This window comes from Lontra canadensis, unplaced genomic scaffold (assembly GCF_010015895.1).
Source record: "Lontra canadensis isolate GAN:19392208 unplaced genomic scaffold, GSC_riverotter_1.0 scaffold204, whole genome shotgun sequence".
In the NCBI taxonomy this organism is placed as follows: domain Eukaryota; kingdom Metazoa; phylum Chordata; class Mammalia; order Carnivora; family Mustelidae; genus Lontra; species Lontra canadensis.
Window position 1 is genome coordinate 103,424 of NW_022631198.1, and position 16,274 is coordinate 119,697.

The 16,274-nt window shown below is 37.2% G+C and overlaps 1 protein-coding gene across 4 annotated transcripts in view; it reads right to left on the bottom strand.

The window, feature by feature from the left end:
* GOSR1 (golgi SNAP receptor complex member 1) overlaps positions 1-16,274 on the bottom strand; it is a 55,910-nt gene that overhangs the window by 14,552 nt on the left and 25,084 nt on the right. For all 4 annotated transcript variants that reach the window (XM_032848475.1, XM_032848474.1, XM_032848476.1 and 1 more), the window contains exon 7: positions 289-318. In XM_032848475.1, the coding sequence (XP_032704366.1) occupies positions 289-318 (30 nt within the window). The remainder of the gene's footprint in view (positions 1-288; positions 319-16,274) is intronic.

Here is a 16,274-nt window from a genome sequence, read left to right on the forward strand (position 1 = left end):
TTTATTTATTTGACAGACAGAGATCACAAGTAGGCAGAGAGGCAGGAGGAAGCAGGTTCCCCGCTGAGCAGAGAGCCCGACGCGGGGCTCGATCCCAGGACCCCGAGATCACGACCCGAGCTGAAGGCAGAGGCTTCAACCCACTGAGCCACCCAGGTACCCCTGGAATTCCTATCTTTAAGAATGGTAAATTAACTTTAACTCTAGTTACAGGGTTAACCTAATCTGTTCATTTATGTTGCAAGCAAACAAAAAATGCACTAAAGTAAAACAAAAATATTTTCCTACCTTATTGTCTCTTCTATCAGACGATCTGAGCTGCAAATAAAATGGAAATTAAAATTCTGAAATTATTAAGGTACATTTAAAACTTGTACTTAATTTTTCTACATTTTAGAGATTAACTTCTCAGCCACTTATATAAACAGAGTACCCAAGACTTCTGAAAGCATCTAGAGAGTATTTTGGGCTCTAAAATAAATTTAACTCATCCACATATATAATTTTCATCTTACTTGTATTTGTTAGCTTAAATCTATTTCTTCCACAGAGATACTCGATCATTAAAGACAGAACAGTTTTAATGACAGCATAAAGAAACGAAACTTCTTTAATCTAGATAGCTCAAACTTGTCACCACCATCTCTTCAAACCTTAAGAATTACAACCAACTTGTTGAGACAGGATAAGGAAATACAGTTCTGACGCTTATAAGTAGTAATTATTTCCACCTTAAAGTTCCTTCCATTTTCAGAAAAATTTTTCTTGTTTTGGAAATGAAACCAGATTTTAGCCTACCAATTGTACAATTCAAGCATGTGAATAAAGACACTAAATGCACCTTTGATCTGTCAAACACTTGTCTTTATGCATTACACACGGGAAAGAGAGAAGTCTAGTATTCCAGGGAGGAATTCATGGACATCAAAATTGGTAAAGGTGCTGCCCTACAGCGGACAGCAGGAGAACTAACTCCTAGACATCTGCGTCCATCTGGCAGAGTGCAAGGTGCATGGCAGGTTCTCAACTTATTAAGTGCATATTTCTTCCTAACTACTTCTTTCCAAAAGAATTTTTTTAAAGATTTATTTATTTGACAGAGAGAGAGATCACAAGTAGGCAGAGAGGCAGGCAGAGAGAGAGTGAGGGGGGAAGCAGGCTCCCTGCTGAGCAGAGAGCCCGATTTGGGGCTCAATCCCAGGACCCTGAAATCATGACCTGAGCTGAAGGCAGAGGCTTAACCCACTGAGCCACCCAGGCACCCCTCCAAAAGAATTTTTAAGTTCACTGTATCAACTAGTAACTGGAGGCTTCATAATAAAGTAGTGGACGAGGAAATCTTAAGTTACTGCAGGAATTAGGGGACAAAGATGAACTTTCAAAAATGTCAATTTCAAAAATAATATTTTTATTAAGAATTTCAAAAATAACATGGGGCACCTGGGGGGCTCAGTCAGTTAAGTGTCTGACTCTTGGTTTTGGCTCAGGTCATGATCTCAGGGTCGTGAGATGGGGCCCGAGTTGGGCTCTGTATGGGACATGGAGCCTCCTTAAGATTCTTTCTCTCCTTTTTCCCCTGCCCCTCTCCAGCCCTCTCCCACCTCTTAAAAAAAATTTTTTTTTTTTTTTCAAAAATTACAAAGAGAGTGGAGGAATTAAGGGCCAGCCTATGTGGCTTCTGAATGCTATTTCTACCACTTAATAGCTATCTGACATTAGATAAATTACTCTATGGCTAAGTTTTCTCACCTGTAAAATGGGAATGATAAACAAGCAAAAGAACAAAAACAAAAACAAAAAACAAGAAACAAAAACCCCCTACCTGTTAAGAGGATTAGAGAAGTTTATATATAGTGATTAGAACAGAACCTGGTACATGGTAAACACTAAGTATTTTTTGCTATTATTACAGTAGTTTCTCAGTAACTATGGACTAATTCCAAAACTAAGCATAAAGTTGATATAAATTTCCAAATAAACCCACTGTTCTGATGAATTCTATTGGTAAGGATGCATTTATTTTGTTAACAAATGGTTACAGAAGTGCCCTGGAAGAAAGCTGCATCAGACAGGGGCTACAAAGACAAGGTACTAACTTCTGCAGACCTTACTATGGAGACAGACACTACATATGCCTACAGGTGTCTTGGTAAGATGGTCATAAACTCACAAAAAAAGGGAGTGGTTAACTAGAATTGGGTTAATATCTCCTTGTTCAAAACAATGGTTTGGTTGTCCTCATTAAAGCCTTTTAGTGTACCGAAGGGCAAAAAAAGTAAGTCATTTTAGGATGCAGGAAGTACAATATGAAAGTAAATAATTACATTGCCAATCTCAGCAAAAAAAAAAGTTTATTTTATTTTATTTATTTGAGACGGGGAGAGAGCGAGAGAGTGCGCACACAGCAGGGGGAGTGGCAGGTAGAGGGAGAGGGAGAAGAAGACTCTCCACTGAGCAGGGAGCCTGACATGGGACTCAATCTCAGGATCCTGGGATCATAACCCCGCTTAACCAACTGAGCCATCCAGGCAGCCCCAAACCAGTTTGTTTGGTTTTTTAAAAAGATTTTATTTATTTATTTGAGACAGAGACAGTCAGAGAGAGTGTGCAAAGGCAAGGGAGGGCCAGAGGGAGAGAGAGAAGCAGACTGCCTGCTAATCTCCCCTTATCTATGAGAGATACATTTCAAGACCCCAGAGAATGCCTGAAACCGTGGACAGTACTGAACCCTATGTAGACTATGTTTTTTCCTATACATACATACCTATGATAAAGTTTAACTTATAAATTATGAACAGTAAGGGATTACAACAAGAACTAAGAGTAAAACAGAGTAATTGTAACAAAATACTGTAGTAAAAGTGATGTGAATGTGATCTTTCATTCTCAAAATTCCTTACTGTACTGTACTCACCCTTCTTTTTGTGATAACATGAGGTGATAAATGATGAGATGAAGTGAGGGGAATGAACAGTAGCATTATGCTACTACTGACCTTCTGACATACTGTCAGGAGTAAGGTCACTTGCCTCTGGACCACAGATGACCACAGGTAATTGAAACCATGAAAAGCGAAACCACAGATAAGAGGGGACTACTGTATAGGCCAATATTCCTGATAAACACAAATGTAAAAATCCTCAACAAAATGTCAGCAAGCCAAATTTAATACATTAAAAAAGGATCATACACCGTGATTAAGTGGGATTTATTCCAGAGATGCAAAGATGGTACAATATCTATAATCAGTCACCGGGATACATCACACCAACAAAATGAAAGATAAAAATCATGATCATCTTAACAGATGCAGAAAAAGCATCTGACAAAATTCAACATCCATTTATGATAAAAACTCTCAACAAAGCAGGTACAGAGGAAATATACCTCAACATAAGGGCCATCCATGAGAAGCACACAACAGCATCTATGATGAAAAGCTGAAAGCTAAGATCAGAAACAAGGATGCCTACTCTTTTTTAAGATTTTATTTATTTATTTGACAGAGAGAGATGCAGTGAGAGAGGGAACACAAGCAGGGGGAGTGGGAGAGGGAAAAGCAGGCTTCCCAGGACCCTGGGATCATGACTGAGCCGAAGGCAGATGCTTAATGACTGAGCCACCCAGGCGCTCCCTGCCACTTTTATTCATGTTTATTCAGTTTTAGAAATCCTAACCAGAGCAATCAGGCAAGAAAAAGAAATAAAAAGCCTCCAAACTGGAATGAAAAAGGCAACTGTCACTATGTGCAGGTGACATATTATATATAGCCATGTATTTATATATTTAGAAAACCCTAAAGACTCAATCAAAAACTGTTAGAATAAATGAATTAGGTAAAGTTGCAGAACACAAAACCCATGACTCAAAAATCTATTGTTTCTATACACTAATAATGAACTATCAGAAAGAGAAATTAAGAAAATCCCATTTACAACTGCATCAAAAAGAACAAAATACTTAGGAATGTATTTAGCCAAGGAGGTGAAAGAGATACATACTGGAAACAAGACATTAATTAAAAAGACACTGAAGAAGACATAAATAAATGGAAAGACATTCCATGCTCATCGACTGGAAGAATACTGTTTAAATGTCCATACCACCAAGAGCAATACATAGATTCAATGCAATTCCTTTCACAATTCCAACAGTACTTTTTACAGAAATGAAACAAACAATCCTAAGATTTGTAACAAATCATAAAAGACCCTGAATAGCCACAAAAATCTAGAGAAAGAAAAACTAAGCTGGAGGAATCATGCTCACTGATTTCAAACTATGTATTACAAAGCAATAGTAATTGAAATAGTATGGTACTAGCATAAAAACAGATATGGATCAGCAGAACAGAACAGAATGCCCAGAAATAAACCCAAACATATACAGTCAGTTAATTTAAGAATATACAATGGGGAAAGGACAGTTTCTTTAATAAATGGTGTTGGGGAAACTGGACAGCCACATGCAAATGAAACTGGAACTCTATCTTACACCACACACAAATTAACTCAAAATGGATTAGAGACTTGAACATAAGACCTGAAACCATAAAACTTTTAAAGGAAAATGTAGGCAGTAAGCTCCTGATAGATCTTGGTGATGATTTTTTTATCTGACACCAAAAACAACAAAAGCAAAAATTAACAAGTGGAACTACATCAAACTAAAAAAAAAATTTTTTTTTCAAACTATAAAATCTCTGCACAGCAAAGGAAACAATCAACAAAATGAAAAGGCAACTTACGGAATGGGAGAAAATATATGCAAATCATATATCTGATAAGAGGCTAATACCTAACATACGTAAGGAACTCCTACCACTCAGTAGCAAAACAAAATAAAACAAAAACCCAATCTGAATAAAAAACGGCATAAGACCTGAATATTTTTACAAAAAAGACATACCACTGGCCAAAAGATAGATGAAAAGATGCTCTACATCATAAAGCATCAGGGAAATGCAAATCAAAGTATTGTAAGATATCACCTCATACCTGTTAAAATGGCCATTATCAAAATGATTAGAAATAACAAATGCTGGAAGGAAGTGGGAAAAGGGAAACCTTGTGCACTGCTGGTGGAATATAAACTGGTGCAGTCACTATGGAAAACTGTATAGAATTTCCTCAAAAAACTAAAATAGAACACATGACCCAGCAATTCCACTTCTGGGAACTGAAATAAAAAGCAAAAAATAGAAAGCAAAAATACTACCTCAAAAAAATATATGCATTCCCATATATTCCCCATGTTCACTGCAGCATTCTTTACAAAAGCCAAGATATGGAAACAACCTAAGTTCATCAACAGGTGAATGGATAAAGAAATTGTGATATATGTAATGAAATATTATTCAGTGGTAAGAAAGAATGAAATACTGCCCTTTGCAACAACATGGATGGACCATGACAGCATTATGCTAAGTGAAATAAATCAAGACAGAGAAAGATAAATACCGTATGATCTCTCTTATAGCTGGAATGTAATACATACACTGCCATATATATACATATTTTCTCCCTCTCTCTCTGCTCCTTCCTCCACTTGTGTGCTCTCTACCTCCCTCCCTCTCTCAAATAAATGAATAAAATCCTTAAAAAAAAAAAAGAGAGAGAAAAATCGAATGATGACTGTGAACAAGGAGAGAAGTTACCAAATCTGAGAAAGACCAAAGAAATTATAAGAGCATTCATATGTTCATTCTTTGGACTGAAGGGTCAAAGAACTGTTGAGTCCAGAATATGGATAGCGTGCCCTCTGTAGTTATTTAAATTATTTCCTAGAATGATACAATTTAGAATGGAGAGATCCTCCAGTGACTCGGAGGTTGCTAGATGAGAGGATAGGGGAAGGATAGGGAGATGGAATGAACCTATAGAGTATAGATTTTTATTAAAGTAGAGGTAACTCATTATCTAGTAGTAGTAGATGAAACTTAAACTGATTGTAGAGAAAGAGGGGAAGAGAGCTATTATTTATTGAGATAACAAGAGGCAAATTTCTGAAGTCGGACTGCTTGAATTTGAATCCCACTTCTGCTATTAACTGTGTGACTGATGATCAAGTTACTTTTCTCAGTCTCAGTTTATCTGTAAATGATGAGAATGGTATCCAGTCTTGGGTGTGTGTGTATATGTGTGTGTATGAATATTTATGTATGTAATAACTCAGCCATAAAGAAGAATGCAATCTTGCCGTTTGCAATGACATGGATGGAGCTAGATGGAGAATACCATGTTAAGTGAAATAAATCAGTGAGAGAAAGACAAACATTGTATAATTTAATTTAAATGTATAATTTAAGAAATAAAACAAGTAAGGAGAAAAATGAGTGAGAGAGGGGCAAACTAAGAAAGAGATTCTTAACTATAGAGAACAAACTGATGGTTACCAGAAGGGAGGTGGGTGGGGGGATGGGTGAAATAGGTGATGGAGATTAAGGATGGCACTTGTATGATGAGCACCAGGTGTTGTATGAAGTGTTCAATCACTATATTGTACATCTGAAACTAATACTACACAGTATATTAACTAACTGGAATTTAAATAAAAACTTTTAAAAAATTATTCAAAAATCAATCAATGTAACCCACCATATATGAACAGGCTAAAAAGCATTTGACAAAACGTAACAGCCATTCATGAGAAAAAGTCTCGGAAAAATAAGAATAGAGGGATACTTCCTCAGCTTGATAGGCATTGTACTTAACAGTGAACGACTGAACACTTCTCTGTAAGATCTGGCACAGGGCAAGGAACCCCATTCTCACCACTCTTATTCAACACAGTGCTGGAAAGTTCTAGCCATGCAATAAAGCAAGGAATGGAAAAAAAAGCCATGTAGATTGGAAAGGAAGAAATAAAACTATATTTGCAGATGACAAGACTGTCTACATAGAAAATTCCAAATAATCTACATAAAAACTCCTAGAGTGAGTGAGTTCAGCAAGGTTGCATTATATAATATAAACATGCAAAAATCACTTGTATTTCTGTGTACTAGCAAAAAACATGTGGACACCAAGCTTAAAAAGACAATGCCATTTATAACTGTTCAAAAAAGAAAAACACAGGTGTAAATCTAACAAAACCTGTCTAGAACTCGTACAGGACACTGAACAACACTGACGAAGAAATCAGAGAAGACCTTAATACATGGAAACACACGCCACATTCATGGATTGGAAAACTCAACATAGTAAAGATGTCAATTCTCCCCAAACTGATTTATAAATTTAATGCACTTCCTAGATATAGACAAGATCAGTCTAAAATTTATAAGAAAGCCAAAAGAATTAGAACAGCTAAAACAAATTTTGAAAAAAGAATAAATAAGAGGAATCAGTTTACTTAATTCCAATACTGATTACATAGCTACAGTAATCAAGACTGTGTGGGGAGGGAAAAAAAAAAGACCATGTGATACCGGCAGAGGGACAGACACAGAGATCAACAGAATAGAAAAGTGTCCAGAAATAGTCCCACACAGATATGTTCAATTGATTTTTTTCTCATTTGGATCTCATAATAAACACTTGAGGTGGTTATCTAAGAGCTGATTTTTTAAAAGTAAAGTGAAGTCATGTAACACAAAATTTAACCATTATAAAATGGGCATTTAGAGTACATTCATATTGTTGGGCAACCACCACCTCTATCTAGTTCTAAAACATTTGTATCACCCTAACAGAAAACTGTACCCAGTAAACAATTCAAACTGATTTTTTTAAAAAAGATTTTATTTATTTTACAGGCAGAGATCACAAGTAGGCAGAGAGGCAGGCAGAGAGAGAGGAGGAAGCAGGCTCCCTGCTGAGCAGAGAGGCCTATGTGGGACTCGATCCCAGGACCCTGGGATCATGACCTGAGCTGAAGGCAAAGGCTTTAACCCACTGAGCCACCCAGGCACCCCTCAAACTGATTTTTGACAGAAATGCAAAAGCAATTCAATGTCAGAAAGAGAGCCATTCAACAAATCAGGTCAGGGCAATTAGACAACCATAGGCAAAAAAAATGAACCTTAACCAAAGTCTCACATCTTATACAAACATTAACTCCAAATGGATCATAGATTTAAATGTAAAACATAAAATCATGAAACGTTAATGGGACCAAAAAAAAAAAAAAAAAGAGAAAGTCTTTGGACTTCAACACAATTAAAAGCTTCTGCTTTGGGAAAGACCCTGTTAAGAAGATGAAAAGACAAAATACAGGCTGAGAAAAAAATATGTGCAAACCACACATCTGATGGAAGATTAATATTTAGAAAATATAAAGAATTCTCAAAACTCCACAGTAAAAAAAAAAAAGAAAAAAATCAATCCCATTAGAAAACAGGCAAAAGACATGAAGAGACATTTCACCAGAGGACAGACCACAAATAAGCACATGGAAAGATGTTCAAGTTCATTAGCCATTAGGGAGACAGAAACTGAAGTCCAATGAGAGATCTCTATACAGCTATCAGAATGGCTCAAATAATTGTAAGTGGCAACATCAAACGCAGGTGAGGATATGAAGAAACTAGATGACTCACACATTATTAGCAGGAATGTAAAATGTAAAATTTAAAGTTTTTATTTAAATGTACTCTGGAAGACAGTTTTAAAACTAGCTTTTTAAAAAAAATTATTTTTTATTTTTTTAAAGATTTTATTTATTTATTTGACAGAGAGATCACAAGTAGGCAGAGAGGCAGGCAGAGAGAGAGAGGGGGAAGCAGACTCCCCACTGAGCAGAGAGCCCGATGCTGGGTCAATCCCAGGACCCTGGGATCATGACCTGAGCTGAAGGCAGAGACTTTAACCCACTGAGCTACCCAGGCCCCAAAACTATTTTTTTTTAATAAGATTTTATTTACTTATTTGACAGAAAGAGAGATCATAGGCAGGCAGAGAGAAAGGGGGGAAGCAGGCTCCCCACTGAGCGGAGAGCCCGATGCGGGGCTCAACCCCAGAACCCGGAGATCATGACCTGAGCCGAAGGCAGAGGCCTAACCCACTGAGCCACCCAGGCGCCCCTAGATTCTTGTTCTTTTTAAAATTTAATTTGATTTAAATATACCGTGTATTATTAGTTTCAGAGGGAGAGTTTAGTGATTCAGCAGTTGCACATAACACCCAGTGCTCACTGCGTCCAGTGCCCTCCAAATGCCCATCCCCCAGTTCTCTCTTCCCCCCTACCCACTGCCCCTCCAGCAACCCTGTTAGTTTCCTAGAGTTAAGAGACTCTCATGGTTTGTCTCCCTTTCTGATTTTGTCTTATTTTATTTTTCCCTCCCTTCCCCTATGATCTTCTGTTTTGTTTCTTAATTTCCACATATGAGTGAAATCATATGACAGTAACACAAACCCAATTCCCAGTGAGACTGAATATAAAGGTACATACCTTTAACAGTAATCAATGGTGAATGAATGTTAAAAAAAAAAAAAAACTACTGCGTGGAAAATACATTTCTATCTTACTGAACTCAAGTGAATCTGCCTAGACAGCAATGAAAAAATAGAAAGCTGAGCACCTCACACATATCAGAAAATCTACCAGATACACTTCATTATTATAATAACCCGATTTCTGTAAGATTTGAAAATACAATGGCATTTCTTTTCTATCTGCTCTTGCCCATAGAACAGGGCTAAAGTTCACTGAACTCGCTAATAAATTAGCCTAACTACTAGACTTTGTTTGGAAGAAATGAGGTTGAAATGGCCACTAAGGAACAACTATCCTTACTCATTTAGCTAAGCCCTCCACTGAATAAACACCATAGTGTGGATAGAACTCAGCAACAGAGTGGCTCCATAAAGATGGCATAATAGGGACGACTGGGTGGCTCAGTTGGTTGGACGACTGCCTTAGGCTCAGGTCATGATCCTGGAGTCCTGGGATCGAGTCCCGCATCGGGCTCCCGGCTCGGCGGGGAGTCTGCTTCTCTCTCTGACCTTCTCCTCGCTCATGCTCTCTCTCACTGTCTCTCTCTCAAATAAATAAATAAAATCTTTAAAAAAAAAAAAAAGATGGCATAATATGGGGCGCCTGGGTGGCTCAGTCATTAAGCATCTGCCTTCGGCTCGGGTCATGATCCCAGGATCCTGGCATTGGTTCTGGGATCCAGCCCCACATCAGGCTCTCTGCTCAGTAGGAGGCCTGATTCACTCTCTCCCACTCCCCCTGCTTGTGTTCCCTCTCTCGCTATGTGGCTCTCTGTCAAATAAATAAATCAATCTTTAAAAAAAAAAAAAAAGATGGTATAATCTAGTAAAAGTCGAATTTAAAATTGCTTTCCTTTGGGGCTTAACGTATACAATTAAGTGGAATTATCCTTCTTAAACTAGTACTTCATAACAGCTCGGAGGCATTCCATAAAGTTATCTGGAGTCTGTAATTAAGCAACAAGTTTCTGTTTCTTTCAAGACCAATTTAAACTAGCTGAAAACAATGAGCCAAATTTCATCACCAATTATTGTACAGAGGAATCACTAAAGCCATGTTAAAATAATTCTCTTTTTAATAATAATTCATTTCCCCCAACACATACTGCAAATGGCACAAATTTCAGGAATAAAAATGGGACTTCAAGCACATATTTTAGAGCAATTTAAACCAACAAAATATAAGAAATTTGGCAAAATCATTAGATAACATCTAATTAGAATCCTCTTTTATTCTAGTAAATAAGAAAATAAGAAAATTCATAATAACAATTTTAAAATTGACCCCTTTGTAAACTGTAATTGATGAGGCTGTCACCAACTAATCATATCATTTACATCAAATACTGTGGTGATGCAGTCTTTTACTTAAACAGACCCTTAGGATCTATCTCTTATTTCCATATATATATATCTCCTTTTGTAAAAGATGTAATTTATTTATGGAAACTGAGAGACAGCACAAGCAGGGGGAGGAGCAGGGGAGGAAGCATAGGGAGAAGAAGGGGGAGGGAGAAAACAATCTCAAGCAGATTCTGTGCTCTGGCCAGAGTCTGACTTGGGGCCAATCTCACAACCCTGAGATCATAACCTGAGCCAAAACCAAGAGTCGGACATTCAACCGATTGAGTCACCCAGATGCCCCTATATCTCTCTCTCTCTTAAAACATGTTAATGGGGGTGCCTGGGTGGCTCAGTGGGTTAAGCCTCTGCCTTCAGCTCAGGTCATGATCTCAGGGTCCTGGGATCAAGTCCCGCATCAGGTGCTCTGCTCAGCAGGGAGCCTGCTTCCTTCTTTCTCTCTGCCTGCCTCTCTGCCTACTTCTGATCTCTCTGTTAAATAAATTAAAATTTTAAAAAAATTATTAAATTAAAAAAACAAAACATGTTAATGGGGCATTTGGGTGGCTCAGTCATTAAGCGTCTGCCTTCGGCTCGGGTCATGATCCCAGGGTCCTGGGATAGAGCCCTGCGTCAGGCTTCCTGCTCTGCAAGGAGCCTGCTTCTCCCTCTCTCTCTCCCACTGCTTGTGTGCCCTCTCTTGCTGTGTCTCTCTGTCAAATGAAAAAAATCTTAAATTTTTTTTTTTTTTAAATTGCAATTAAACTGCAATAGGTTACAAAAAACTGTTTTAGTGCTAACAGTTATTTCACAGATAACATCTGGGAAATACAGAAAAACAAAGATGAAAGTATAAATTATTTGTAATCCCTATTCTGTTAATATGGTGGTTTACTTCCTTCTAGTCTGGGTAGATCAAGAATATCTTTACTTGCTTTTTTAATGGTTTATTTGGCATAAAAATTTTGTTTTGTAATTGTCTGAAGGAACCTAAGGACAAAAGTAAAGCATCTGACAGACTCAGAATTCTAATTTAGGAAGGAAAAAAAGTAAAGCTAAATTATTAGCAGTGAGTTCTTGGAAAGTCACTTTTTCCATTTTTTAAAACTTAGGAGACTTATTTTTTAGAAGAGTTTTAGGTTTATAGAAATAGTCAGCAGAAAGTATAGAGTTCCCATATACCCATTTCCCCCATCTATTATTAACATCTTTTAGTGTGTGGTACATTTATTATAACTGATGAACCAATATTGATAATTATTAAATAAAATCCATAGTTTACATTAGGGTTCACCCTACAGGTTTTAACAAATGCATAACGTCATGTGTCCACCATTACAGTGTCATACAGAATAGTGTCACTGCCCTAAATCTCCCGTGTGTTCCTCCTCTTCCCACTCTGAACCCCTGGCAACAGCTAATCTTTCTACTGTATATGGTTTTGGCTTTTGTCATATAGCTGGAATTATACAGTATGCAACCTTTTCAGACTGGCTTCTTTCGAGTATTTAAGGCTCCTCCATGTCTTTGGGGGCTTGCTAGCTTACTACCTATACCACTGAATAAGATTCCATTGTACGGATGTGCTGTAGTTTATCTGTTCATTTACTGAAGGGCATCTTGGTTGCTTCCAAGTTCTGGAAATTATGAGTAAAGGTTCTATAAACATTTGTGTGCAGGTTTCTGTTTGGACATAAGTTTTCAATTCATTTAGATAAATACCTAGGAGAGTGACTGCTGGATCCTACGGTAAGACTATATTTTGTGTTTTAAGGAAGCTGCCAACCTGGCTTCCAAAGTGGCTATACCATTTTGTATTCCCACCAGCAATGAGAGTTCCTACTGCTCCACATCCTTGCCAAAATTTGGTGCTGTGTTTTGGATTTTAGTCATTCTAATAGGTATCTAGTGGTTTTAATTAGCAATTTCTTAATGACACGATGTTGAATATTTTTTCATATGCTTATCTGCAATCTGCTTATTTTTCTCAGATGAGCTGTCTGTCAATCTTTTGCCTACTTTTTAATTGTAGAGTTTTAAGAGTCCTTTGTATATTTTGGGCAACAGTACATCAGATATGTGCTTTGCAAATATTTTCTTTGAGTCTGTGGCTTATTTTTTCATTTTCTTGACTATCTTCGGCAGGGCAGGCAGAGGTGTTCAATTTCAATGAAATCCATCTTACCAGTTTTTTTTCTTATAGACGGTGTTTTTGGTGTTGCATCTAAAAACTCACTGCCAAACCCAACATCACCTAGATTTTCTCTAACATTATACAGTTCTCTATTTTACATTTAGGTCTAGGATCTGTTGAGTTATTCTGGGGAAATGTGAAAGGTCAGTGTCTATATAGATAGACATGTATGGCATATGGATATCCAGTTGTTCCAGCACCTTTTTAAAAAACTCTTTTCTCCATTCAACTGCTTTTGTTCCTTTGTCAAATAATCAGTTGATTATGTTTGTGTACATCAATTTTTGAACTTTCTATTCTGTTCCATTGATGGATTTATTTTTTCACCAATACCACACTATCTTGATTACATACAACATATAATATATATACAACAGGAAATCAAGAATAAACAGAGAGATTTTTGTTTCTTTTTCCTTCCTCAAAGCATTTTAACCAAACATTTTCGTGCAGGGGCGCCTGGGTGGCTCAGTGGTTAAAGCCTCTGCCTTCAGCTCAGGTCATGATCCCAGGGTCCTGGGATCGAGTCTCACATCGGGCTCTCTGCTCAGCAGGGAGCCTGCCTCCTCCTCCTCCTCCTCTTCCTCTCTCTCTGCCTGCCTCTCTGCCTACTTGTGATCTGTCTGTCAAATAAATAAAAAATCTTTAAAAAAAATTTTTTTTTAATGTCAACAAATTTGTTCAACTGTAGCAGAAACAGAAAGCTTAAAAAAGAATGTGGGATGGCAGTTTCCATTGTCTGTTATTTAGGTAAATGGCTTAAGAAGACTGAAAATCCCAAAAAACTACCTGAGTCACAAAGAATCTATGAAATAGTAAAGCACTTGCCCCAAAAAAGCAGCATATTCCAATGTTTCTGAAACCTCTAAGAAAAACTCCTCATGTATTGATATATGATAATCTGCTTATATAAATAAAAATCGAACTACACTTTTCATTTTATGTATTTTTCTCTCCCACTTACTTATAACTCCAAAAACAGTTCATAAATACAATCACGGAAATTCATTAATACTAGCAATCATGACATTTAAGAAACTACAAAGAAAATGGCTAGAGTTGCTCTCTCTTAGATCCTAGGACCTGTAGGCTTCAGGTGCTTGGCTGTATGAACTCATTACAGAAAGTTTTCATAAGGCTCAAAAGAGATAATGTAAACAGAAGTATCCTGCAAACTATATAAGCCTACACATACATGATTGATACAGATCACTTTCATGTCTTAGTCTTTCTCTTGCCCTGGAATCCCTTTACCTGATTCTCAACATAAATTGCTTATTTTAAAGTCCAACTCAAAAGTTAAATCCTTTGTGAAGCTTTTCCCATCATCATACACCCAAGCAAAACCACTACTTCTTTATACTATATGCTTTTCTTGTTCTTTGTTCTTTATCAATTCATTCAAGGATAAACAAGCATTTTAAGATATATCAGACACTGTACTACACAGTAGAGGAAAAAAATCTTAAATTTGTAAAGCTTACTAAATAAGTTTTTTTCATACATGTTATCTCATTTAATACTTTAAAAATATTATACTTTGGGGCACCTGGGTGGCTCAGTGGGTTAAAGCCTCTGCCTTCAACTCAGGTCATGATCCCAGGGTCCTGGGAGCGAGCCCCATATCGGGCTCTCTGCTCCGCAGGGAGCCTGCTTCCTCCTCTCTCTCTGCCTGCCTCTCTGCCTACTTGTGATCTCTGTCAAGTAAATAAATAAAATCTTTAAAAAATATATTACACTTTACAAAATACCATAATCATGTTTATTATTTCTCTAACCAGAATGAATTCCCAAGGAGTAAAGCCAGAGTCTAATTCATCTTTGACTCCCTAGAGTCTAGCATAGTGCCTAGCACACAGGAGACACTCATTAAATGAATGAGTAAATGAGTAACAGATACGTGTCAGATTAATAAAATATCAAAATGAGCTCCAAACTAGAGGGGCACCTGGGTGGCTCAATGGGTTGAGCGTCTGCTTCGGCTCAGGTCATGAACCCCGCGTCTGGCTCCCTGCTCAGCAGCGAGCCTACTTCTCCCTCTCCCTCTGCCTGTTGCTCCCCTGCTTGTGCTCTCTCTCTCCTTCTTTCTCTAATAAATAAATAAAATCATTAAAAGAAAAAAAGCTCCAAACTAGATTATTTTGCCTTGTAAATCTGTATATTGCCACATGACTATAAACATAAGAAAAGTATTATTCAGGGTTCTATTAATTTGCTTTGTCATCTATTTCCATATGGCAGACAACTGCACCACCTGGGACAAATGGGGCTTTCACAGGTTATGTTAAAATTTCCCATGAATGAGGGCTGCCTGGGTGGCTCAGCGGGTTAAGCCTCTGCCTTCAGCTCAGGTCATGATCTCAGGGTCCTGGGATCAAGTCCCACATCGGGCTGTCTGCTGGGCAGGGAGCCTGCTTCCTCCTCTCTCTCTCTCTTTCTGCTTGCCTCTCTGCCTACTTGTGATCTCTGTGTCAAACAAATAAAATCTTAAAAAAGAAATTTTTTTCCCATGAAATGATAACAAAGTGAAATAATCAAATGCTACCAGTCCTCATATGTTAAAAATTTAACTCTATTATACAAAAGACCCCTAAGATAGGTAAGGGATATGTCTCCAGATCTTTGCATAGTCCCATATTTACGGCTTCTACTGATACATGTAGCATCCTCCATAAGCTTCCCATTCTTCTACTCAGGAGCACCACTTTTTGTAGGATCACTTCACTAGCATTACCTTTATAATGGTGTTTTCTGTATATGTACATGTATGTATAAATTATTTCAGGTAGTTACCAAGTAAATAACCACAAGCAGCAAATATGAACAGAGAAGTGAAGATGAAGTGTAAATGTAGGTCATACATACTTGTTAGCAAAGTGACTTCCTCAATACCAGCTCCTTAGGTCATAACATTCAAGTATGTATCTCGACAAAACCTCATGAACCTTTAGGTTTCATAAATAGTTGAGAAACCTAATGTCAAATCCTGAATGCCAGAAGTTTATTATATTATCCCACTCACAGATGTTATAATCTGACCATCATTTAACTGGAGCCATATGCTATTTATTAAACAATAAATGTATATAGGATTATACCAAAAACTTTTGGGATAAATCCACTCCTTGTAAAAGTCACTAAATTATGGTGATCATATGTCTCATACTTTTCAAATATGGTCATGGTCCATTAATAAAATTAGAATTTAATTTCACAAGGACTATCCCAGCATCAAAAGTATTTCAAATTATATTTAAGACATGTAAATTGATAGTGCATATAAAAAGTTTTCTTCTTTAGTATTT